This window comes from Merops nubicus, unplaced genomic scaffold, assembly GCF_000691845.1.
Source record: "Merops nubicus isolate BGI_N331 unplaced genomic scaffold, ASM69184v1 scaffold54231, whole genome shotgun sequence".
Classification (NCBI taxonomy): domain Eukaryota; kingdom Metazoa; phylum Chordata; class Aves; order Coraciiformes; family Meropidae; genus Merops; species Merops nubicus.
Genome location: NW_008588734.1, coordinates 8,416 through 19,321, shown reverse-complemented (window position 1 = coordinate 19,321; position 10,906 = coordinate 8,416). Strand labels below are relative to the sequence as shown.

General features: G+C 49.5%; 1 protein-coding gene across 1 annotated transcript; it reads right to left on the bottom strand.

The window, feature by feature from the left end:
• Positions 1 to 4: 4 nt before the first annotated feature.
• Positions 5 to 10,344, bottom strand: AMPD1 (adenosine monophosphate deaminase 1; the record flags this gene model as incomplete). Its single annotated transcript, XM_008949330.1, has 15 exons — positions 10,259 to 10,344; positions 6,776 to 6,953; positions 6,086 to 6,251; positions 4,777 to 4,939; positions 4,327 to 4,546; positions 3,791 to 3,920; positions 3,306 to 3,500; positions 2,941 to 3,072; positions 2,665 to 2,828; positions 2,405 to 2,531; positions 1,792 to 1,955; positions 1,284 to 1,404; positions 648 to 821; positions 370 to 480; positions 5 to 151 (listed from the first exon to the last, which is right to left on the bottom strand). Coding segments are annotated over exons 1-15 (2,214 nt in total), but the record flags the coding sequence as incomplete, so codon positions are not given.
• Positions 10,345 to 10,906: the final 562 nt, after the last annotated feature.

Sequence of the window (10,906 nt, the reverse complement as noted above, 5' to 3'; positions counted from 1 at the left end):
CCGTTTTGAGGCCCTCGACAATGAGGTTGAGCTCGTAGCACCAGGTCTCGTAGCGATAGGCCACGCGGATCTGAGCAACGTTCGTCTTCCGGATGTCGTTGCCGTGGGGCCCCTCTTCCTGGTAGTTCTCACCCAGGAACTTCACTTTCTCCTGCCAGAGACGAGGGCAGCGGTACAGACCAGCGGTACAGACCGCAGGAGCCAGCAGCACCCGAGGGAAGCACCGGCTGCTGCTGGGATGCCTCAAGGCCTGGCACAGAAGCCCTGCCCCAAACACACAGACAGAGGTGCTGTCCTGGGCCCCTTCCTCAGGCAGATGGGCAGAGGCCACTGTGGGTCCCCACAGGGCCGCCCTAGCAGGGCAGTTACCTCATGGGACAGGCCACATTGCAGGACGCTGTTTCTGGCAATTTCACACATGTCACAGGTGCTGAGCTTGAAGACCTGGGCAGCAATGGCGTACTCCTCCATCAGGGGCTCCTGCAGCGACAGGTTCTGTTGGAAGCCAGCAGTTTCTGGCAGCACAAGCCATGCTGCTGCAAGGTCTGTCCCAGAGATGGCCCAGCATGCTGGACCCTCTGCAGATGCTGCTCGCTTCCCTGAAAAATGAGGCCCACACACTCCCAGCCCCAGTGCTCACACTGTACCTTGGTGAAGTGAAACTGCATGGGGTCATCTGTAGAAAGGGACACCATGAGGCCCTTCTGGTGGAAGTCAGGCAACGGATTCTTTGCATACTCGAGGAAGAGGCTGTTGTTGCTGAGTGGGGACATAGCAATGGGAATTTGGGCAAGGAAGTACAGATACTGCAGCACCGGGCTCTGGAAAGATGAGCAGAGTAGTCAGGTGAGGGATTAAGTTGCTGCACCCTCCACTTCTCCAGGGTTACTCCTGAGATGAGACCAGTGCGCCAACCAGGAAATCTGGAGCACAGAGCTTATGTGTACAAGCAAAGAGATAGGCAAACAATCCTCCAGGGCCCACATGGAGCATGAAAGGCTGAGTGAGTTCAAAGCTGGCTTACAGCAGAACTCATCTGGCTCCAATGGTAACAGATGTACCCAGTGATAAGTCTGTGAGGCTGAACTCCTGGAATCTGAATACATCTCAGCTACATCCCCAAATATGCCTGGAGAAACCTAGAGAATCATGTAACATCTGCCTGAAATCAGGCTGTCAGCATCAGTCTAAAGCAGAGGCACGATTAACTGTGAGCTACAACGGAGACCATTTGTGAACCTGCTCTCTGCCGTGCCTGGGCTGCTCTGTGACAGACCACTTACCTTCTTGAGGTTGAGACCATGGGAGATATTATCTGCTGTCATGAAGGCTGTAAGCAGATGTGTTATGGCCCCAGCTTCCCCACAGTGTGGCCGGAAGAGAAACGTGTTCATACCACGCTGCCTAGGCACATGGAAGGAGGACTCAGAAGAGGCAAGCAGCAAGGTTAGGCAGCATGCAAGTTCATGACTTCACGTGCAGCTCTGCTTCTACCAGTGGGTCCCCAAGAATCCAGCTTGACCTAGGAGCTTTACTTACTTACGCTCTTTTCTCTTCTACGTACACAATAGATCCATGTATGCCATCCCAAAGTGTTCACCCCAGTCCATCACACTTCCCACTGAGGACTGTTTGGATTCCTCTAGAACATGAAGCTCCAAACTACACTGGTGACAGAGCAAGAAGGGCCCCACTTCTCCCACATCAACAATCAAAATGCTGAGGCAACCCATGAGGCAGCCCCCGTCCTGCCAACACATGGCAGGTCCCTTACCAGCTCCTGGGCCTCACCTGCGTAGGTTGTTAAGCACCAGGATGTTGGCATACATATAGTATATATAGTAGGTGTAAGATGGGTTCTTCTCAGAAGTCCACTCCTCTGGCTTTGGGCTTTTGGTGCAGAACATGTGTCCACTATGCTTGGATTCATCATCCACGCTGTCAAAGCCAGTGATCTGCTTGGCAAGGTAACAAAAAAGCTGCATCTCAAAGCTCCCCACCTCATCAGGCCCAGGTGGGCTGGCTCACCCTGCCCCACTGCAGCTTGACATAGCCCAGCTGTAGCCTGTACTTCTGCCCCACCCAAAAGCAGAGAGAGAGGCAAGGTTGCAGACCCTGCTCTTCACAAATCCCCAAGCTCTAGTACGGCCTAGAAATAAAGCTCACACCAATCCACTTCTCCAGGAGGTGAGTGGGCAGCATTTTTCACAATCCCACAGCAGCCAGCTCTGGGAGTCTGACCTTTCCAAGCACTTCTGGACATGCACTCCCTTTCCCAGACTGTGGCAGTGGGGCCACAAGCCCACTGATGACATTTTCCATGACAGGGCCAATATCCTATTTCTTGTGTACTAACAGGAGTGTGAGAGCTCACCACACCCTGACATCATTAGGTGACACTCACATGGCGCAGAAAGACACTCAGCTCTTTGTGAGTTTGAGGATTGACAGTGGCCTCAAACACAGGAACAAAGACATTTTCCAGCATCTTCCCAAAGTGTGGGAGAAAATTCTTAGACCTGAACACATCACTGTGGACAGAGACAGGGATGAGCTGCTAGCAGAGGAACAACATGGCCCACTGTCCCCACAATCTCAGGATAAAAAAAAATGAGGTATAGTATACTGTAAGGCACTATGCTTTCTCAGACCCACAGCACTTACTAAATCCTGGGTATTTGGATCATCCACTTCATGTTGGGGGAATAGACCCGATGCCTGTTGAACCAGCTGGCTAGCTTGGGCCACTCCTCAGCTGATCGCCCATAGATCGAGAGGCGAGGCTCTGCGTGCTGGTACTTGGCATCCTCCAGATCAACGCCAACCTCCTGCAACCAGAAGAGACAGTTGCATGGGGCCCCTCCAGCCCACAGGCACCCTCCAGCCCATGAGCACAGCAGCACTACAACTTAACTACTCTCTCCTCCCCTATATTCTCACCTTGATGATGGTAGCAAAGTACTCGCCATCAATAGCGTTCTCTGTCTTCAGATAAAGGTCACGCAGCTCGCTCGCACCCACGGGGTTGTACTTGGCATTGAACTTGTCAAAGCGGTGAAACGTCTGCCGCCCCTGGAGTAGGGAGGATCAAGGGCAAATGCTAGACACACACAGGGTCCACGCATAGCAGCCGAGCAGAGACTAGTCCAAACAACCCAATGTGGCAAAGGCAGGAGCTGCTACATCCTGCCACAAACGCTTAACATGCACAACATGTCATGGGTACACAGGGAGGGGAAAAGCCCCTACAGGGGTGGATTAGAGTGACCCAAGAGTGGTCTTACAGCAAATGCCATACCACTTACAGCATGGACATCCAGGGAATCCACTGTCAGGTCATAGGGGTGCAGATTGAGCTGCTGGAAAATCTGTTTCAGGGTGAGCTGTTTGCCCTTGGCATTATAAACGACACGGTCAGCATCCACACAGTATGATTTCTTGATGAAACGCAGAAGATGCTTCTGGTTCATGCAGGCTGCAGCGTGGATGTGTGTGTCCACCTGAGAAACCAGAGCGACAGCTGTCTAGCTTCAAGTTGGAATGTTCAGGTACCATCATAAGAAGGATAACAAACTCCTTAGGTGAGCCCAAGTCAAGTGGGGAGAGCTGCTCAGCCCATCAGATGAACGCAATAGGCCTAGGCCAAAAGCAGCCCAGTTAGCACCATCCCATTAGCAGGAAAAATGTAGGTGCCATGGATCTTGACTCGTAACATCCAGTTCTCAGGGAGGGAAAGGCAGCTAAAAAGCTCATCTTCAGAGTCACTAGGGCTGTAAGCGTTGCCATTTACCTTCCGACAGTTGTAAAAGTCACGGTGGGGGTTGTTCTTCAGCTCTTTCATCTCCTCCATCTCATTCAGCATTTCGTGCAGTTGGAACTTGGATGAGAGAAACTTCAGGCGCCGATGAGTGTAGGTCTTACTAGTGAAAGCAAAGGGCAGAACAGTGACTGGGCTCCTTACCCCTCAACACAGGGCCATGGCCTGTCAAACACAGCAACACAGCTTTCACCTGAGGTGGAAGAACTCATGCTGGCCTAGGCTGCTTATTTAAGGTGCTCCTCCTGGCTCTATTACAGAGCTTCAATGGCAGGCCTGGCCAGGACATGCCTCCGATCCCTGAATGCTGACTTTGCTTAAGACCCAAATCAAGGTGGCTGACAAGGGCAAAGGATACTTTGGTAGCTAGCAGCCTGCAGCTAGGTCATCAGCAGGTTCCTCCCTCCTCCCAGGAAGAAGAGGCAACCCTGGCTCTGCCCTGACCACCATCTGCGTGCTGAGGCAGGACCCCTTCAGCTGCACCCGACAGTATCAGCTTGTGCACTTACACAGGCCCCTGTGCAGTCAAGGCCAAGAGAAAGTTCATGTCATCAACAAACTGCTCGAGGCTGGGGTAGGGCAGGTCCTTTGGCTCATTTCTGCCAGCTGCTGCCTTGTCACCATAGATGTAAACTACCCCATCCTTCATTTGGATATGGTATCCCAGGTCCTCAGGGAGGCTCTCGGTTTCAAAGGGATCCTGTCCATCCTTCACCGGCGGGGTGAACACTGGACCAAAAAACAGAATAGCATGAGGCACAGGCTGCCAGCCAAAACCTCACAAGCTTGCCATGCTCCTCCATCCCAGGCAGAGGGCAGGAACAGCCCCACCACTGTGACACTGAAGAAAAGGTCTGGGCAAGCAAATCCCCTGTGGAGCACTTCCACAACCTTCTTCTGACCCTTGCCCACCCCATGCTGAAGCCAGAGAGGAAAACCCTCCAGGTGCCTAGATGTACCTGGGCCAGTGTCACTCGCCCTCCAGACCTCGCCTTCGATAGTACGCAGGTACTGAGATGGGGTCTTGGGGAATCTCTGCAAAGACTGCTGCATGTATTTCTCCCGGATGCACAGGGCACGGTACAGGCCTTTGCAGGCAACTTCGAAATCTTCAACTGTCACCTGCAAGAGGGCTGTTGCTGAACACAACCATGCAACTGGAACCTAGCTGCCTGAGAGATACCCTGACGCACCACGATGTAAAGAGGACTGTTTTGTTCACAGACATGTACCTTATCATCCCCTCCCTCCCACTGCTCTGCCTGAGCAGGGCAAAGAAGGAATGATAGGCGAAGTTCCAGACATGGCAAAGGCAAGTTCCTCACACTAGAACCAATGAATTACAGCTGTCATCCCCTCTAACATTCCTCACTGCAAACTGTAGCTGGCACTGAAATGGAAGCCAGACCTGGGCAAAACACTAAAAGTTATTTTTGGAGCCCAGGCTGAAACTGAAGCAGGACCAACAACATACACTGACCCAATGTGTCAAGAACTTTTGATTTACTGCACAGACAAGTGTTTTGGGCAGTCAAGAGTCAAGGGCAGTCAAGGGCAGACTTGGAGCAGCATAGGAGAATACACTGCAGCACTCGCAGTTGGCTACAGTCATGGCAGAAAGAATGTGCTTGTGAACAGAGGGACTTTCAGCTTCCCCTAATTGCTCCTCTGCTATGCAACTCCAAGCTGAGCAACCTGCTCCAGCCAAGGAAGGAGCAACCTTCCAACAGTATCTCAGAAGGAGCAAAAATGTAATTGGAGGCTGTGGAGGAGGAGGAAAAGGAGTTAATTCTTCCTTAGCTAGCACAAGATATGATAGCAGTTCTGGTCAAGTAGCTCTAGGTGACCCTGCTTGAGCAGAGGGGCTGGACCAGATGACCTCCAGAGGACCCTGCCAACCCCAAACATTCTTGGATTCTGTGCTGTGCACAGAACTCAGACAGATATAGCTATGTGCAAGAAGGAGGAGGCTGTGACAGAATGAGAATAGCCTACCCTGCCATGCCCTCCCCTATGCCCTCTCTGGAGAATCCCATGGGAAGCATACAGCACCTCACAGACTCCTGCTAGGGAATTCAGCTCCAGAGCCTCCAGGGATGCAGCAGGGCACAGTAAGATGCTTGTGAGACAGATTGAGCTGGGAGACACAGACTATAACCACTGCACCTGGTACAGACTCCTGTGACACTGGGTACTAATGAGGGACAGGCAGGGACTAGATGAGGGGGTAGTCAGCATGGGGAAGGGTATAGCCATGCAAGTACCTACCCCAGAGGCGTAATCCCCTGTGATCTGTACCCGCTGGAAGTCAGGCACAGTCTGGTACATAGGGCAGGTAGAGATGATCTCATCAATAGTGGACAGTCTGGTTGTAGTCTTGTGAGCTACAGGGACTGCCAATGCAATTGTCTTCATGCGGAGCAGGCGCTTCTTCCTGCCAGGGAGGAAAGCCTCAGGCAAACAGCCTCTACTCCATGGCCACATACAGGTGCAGGGCCAGGGGCATTTAGCACAGCCACATTCCAACAGTGCACAACACGCATCATCTCACTAGTGCTTTCTGAGCACCTTAGACGGTACCAAGAGTAGAGGCCACAGCAGACCAAGTAGCCACAGACTTTCAAGCATGGTCATTGGAAGTCACACCTTTTTAGAGAAAGATCTCCAAGTCTCCCTTCTGCAACAGCTCTGTGGCCATTGCTGTACCGACACCCAGGGAACAGGCCAAGGGTGTCTCTCCATCCAACACTGGGAGAGGAAACCCTGTGCACTTGGAGCAGGAAACCCTGAAGTACCTGACAGATGCTCTGGGATTACCAGGGATTTATAACATGGGCATAGCAAGCTGTTTTCGGAGGCCTTGATTTATGTTTCCCCTGCTTTCTTCCAGCTCTGGCTGGGGATAGGCAGACAATGCTCCTCTCCTGTCCCCAGTCACCCTGGTTGTTTGCTCCTTACCGCTTTTCTGGTGTGGCAGATCTCTCCTGACGCATCATGTGTGCTCTCAACTCCTGGCGTGAGATGGGGCAAATCTCTTCCACATCAAAAGGAGAGATCTCTTGCCTGGCCTCCTCATCTTTCACCTCGGAGGCAAAGACTTTCTCTGCAAAGGAGCGCATTGCCTCATCCATCATTTCTGCAAGGAGAAGGAGAAGAGTTCAGGGTCACACAGGTGTCTGGTTCCCAGCCACCCTAACATGCAGGTGCTCCTTGCAGTCAGCTTAATGTTCAACTGTCATTTCCTTATGACATCTACACCTCCATGCTGCCTGGAAGATTCTGAGCGACCTCGAAAATCTCCAACAAGCTTACAGAGTCTGGGCCACACACAGTGGGCTGAAAACTCATCTAGACCCCCTACCCCCTCCAAGTACCTACCAGCCACAGTCCAGGTGTAGTGTAAAAAGGCCCAGAAAGAAGCATGTCCTTGGGAAGGGCACTTATAAGAGCATGTACTGGGTGGAAGAGGGGAAGATTGGCAGAGCCCTTGCAGCTCTAGGAACCCCAAGACCCACTTGCTCCACAAGTGTCCAGCCAGGATGAAGACAGAGGTATAGGTGGAGATCTATAAATGGAGAGCTGGCAGACCAAGAATTTAATTCATGCCATCACAGTGCAGCCGAAGAGCTCCTAGCTAATATGGCCCTACAAAAGTCATCATTGACACAATGCTGGAGCTTTATTAAATAGGAGAAAGGAGGTTAAAAGCCCTTCCACGGCTAACAAAATACCATAAAACAAGAACTCAAGGGCTTTTCTAGTGACATCTCCTGGAAGCATGCATCTGCATAGCAGCATATGAATGTTAATCAAGCAGGTCTTGCCAGCAGTTGTCAGCTGAGCATGAAGTATAGGGAAGATTGATACTGAAAGATGGACCACACCTTTGACATGTCAGACAAGCTATGGTCAGCAGGTGAGGACTAAAGCAGAAAGGACTGACAGGCCTGGCAGAAGTGTGCCAGACCAACAACAGATTTTCAGTAATGAACCTAGTTGTTTTGTTGGGTTTTTTTCCCCATAGGGTATTGAGGGGACCAAAACAGTTTATCCCTGTAGCCCTGAATTTGCAGTGCCAAGGTCCTGGTTGTGGGTTAGTAGCAGGGCAAAACACCAGGGCTTCCGTTCCCTGGTCTTATATGGCAAGGCAAAAGGGCTTGTGCTGAACTGCAAACACATGGGAAAACAGTCAATTTTTGAGCAGTGTGATGTCACAAAACCAAGATTTCATTAAAAATGTTGCTTGCTCATGTAAAGCTGCTGTACCATCAATGGGCCCCAGCATGCTTCCTGGAAGACAAAAAACAGTTTTTTGCACTATCCCATTATTGCTCACTGTTAAGGACTCTGGAATGACAGGCATGAAATGTTTTCTGCTGCCAGATAAAGCCTCAGCAAACGTAAGTAGGAAGAAGAGGGAAGGGGCACCATACTGTGGACTTCAATCTGTATTAAGGAGATGAAGCTTTGGATCTGTCCCCTCATGGATCAAAACCTACAGGAGCAGGATGCATTCAAAAGAAGTTACTTTGGGCTGGATCTGTTAAAAAAAAGAAGTTTAAAAAAGAAACAAACCAACCAACCCAACAAAGGTGTATATAGGTGCAAGGGAAACGGGAAAATGTTTCACTTCCTGACACAGAGGAAAGAATTCCACTAAAAAAAGGTTTATCTCCTAAGCAGGAGCTCGGGGGTGCTAGGAAAATATTTAACAAATAGCAGCTTCATATATCAAAGGGCCAAAAAGCTGAAAACATTCCATGAAACAGTGGGAGGCACAGCTGGCACTGCTGAGAAATAGTATCAAACTGCTGGAAGATCACCATGATCATGTAACTGCTCTGTTTCCAATGATCATGTCTAGGCAGTAACACAGTGGAGCATATGAAAACCTGAGCAATACTCACCTTTGCCTTTTGCTGCTTGAGATAAAACAGAAACAAAAGAAAAACAGATGTGATCAAGCCTTCAAAATCTAAGCCTTTTTGCCTAATCATCACATCGCTGATTAAAAAGAGATTAGTAAAGTACAAGTTTAGCCAAAGTCTTCCACTTACAAAGCAAAGAACAGTACTTGTCACTTTGTACAATATAAAGATATAGATTCAGTGTTCACTGTTCCGTGATACAGCCTCAGTGGCATGTGAATAAATGAACCACGTTGCAGATGCCTGAAGCTCTTTGGCAGAGCTTCTGCCTCACAGCAGTCCCTGGGTTTCCATGCAGCTGTCCCCAGGCAACAGCATTTTCTAGAACCTAGAGCACCTCAGTCAACACTAGAAATAACTCACAGATACCTAGTCATCTAATAAGACTGAGTTGTAATGAAAGCTCTCTCCCTACACCTTTGTCCAACTGCAGGGATGCAAAAGAGCATAGGAACAACTTAAGAGGACAGAACACCATTTTCCTGCCTGAACATGAAAGCAAATATTTTAGTGACTCAGAGCACTGGGGCTCCTTTGGTATTTTTTGTCCATGACTCACCATCCTTTGTGAACATCAGGATGGATGGTCATTTCAAAGATGCTAAGTTTCATCCTCCTGCCGCCTGTGGTCACATCTCCACTTACTCACTAACAGGATCAGACAGCTGAGATACTGCAGTTCCACAGATCTTCACTCCTGTTCACAGTGTGGCATCAACATTTTGGGGGTGCAATTCATGCCCTTCCCATCTGACCCAGAAAATTCACACTGGAGCTCTAGCATCACAAGTCACCAGCTGCTGACTTCCCTAAGTCCAGCCTGCAGAACCTACTCTTCTGGCATCTGAACTCCACGTATTTATTTGCAAACTAAGCATCCCAGAAATGCCTAGTTTGACCTTTTGTCTCTTTAGTTGGTGAAAATTGCACTCATGAAGGTCAACAAATGCCCACTGATGTCGCAGGGCCAGGCTTTAATGCTAACTTCACGTGCCAGGACAGTGTCTTGTCACACTACACAGCAATGCAAATCTAAACATGCTCTTATCAGAACTGTTTAGTGACAAAATCCTTCAGGGCTCTGTGGTGACAGTCACATGTCCCTCCGTACTGTTCTGGAGAGCCTGGCTGGCCCTACTCCTCTTCTCCAGCTTGAGTTGCCCATCCCCTCAGGACTGCAGCACCCCACATCTGAGCTTTGTCAGGTGGACCAGAGACTCCTGATATCCCTCTGACCCATTCCACAGTGATTTAACAGTATCATTACAGGATATGCTACACTGCAGGAGGAAGAGTATTTTTCTTCAGTACTAGCACAGCACGATTTAAACAATAATGCTATCTCTTTGCTGCACTATCCAAAAATGTCTCCAAGCAGGAAGAAAAATGCTCAAAGCCCCCACAGCAAGGTTCCCTGGACTGCAAAGATACCACACCATCAAAATCTCAGAGGCTGCAGGCTAACTAAGCCTGCCCAGGGGCTCCTTGTCTCACTGCTTGCTTTCAGACCTACCTGGAATTTTCACCCGTGACATCTTTGCAGCAAGTTTGCAGAGCCTCAGGTAACACCCTGCTGTAACAGAGCACAAGTAGCTGACTGACTGCACAAAAGCCTAACACTAATTTTACTGCTTTCCCCTCCCTGTAATTAGACTCTCCCGCTCTAAAAGGAGAATGGAGATCATCTATAAGACTATTTAAAGCACTACCACAAGCACTTGCACTGAAACAGGTGAAACCAGGGCTCAAATTCAGCTTTTTTTTTTTTTTTTCCCCCCTTTAGGCTTTCATTTTACTTTTACTAGAGCTTTCACCTGCTGCCTAGCCATGCTACTTCTTCCCAGGACAGTTGCACCTTTCTAAAGCAGATTGTGGAAGTCAGTCTTCTCTAAGAGGGACTTAAACTGATGTGTTCAGTGCTGAGTCAATGGTTTAAAGGAAATCCCTAAGGCACAGAGCTGATGTTTTCATCAGAACAGGAACTGTGAATAGGTACAAATTACATGCTCTCACCAACCAGTGTGCTATTCAGAGATTTTTCTTGAGAGAGAGGTCTACTCAAAAGACTGGATTTTAGCAACAGGAGTTGCACAGATGGCTTGGATCTGGCAGAGCAGGGTATCAGTTTGGGCAGTAACCCTTGGCTTATTTTAAGTAGATT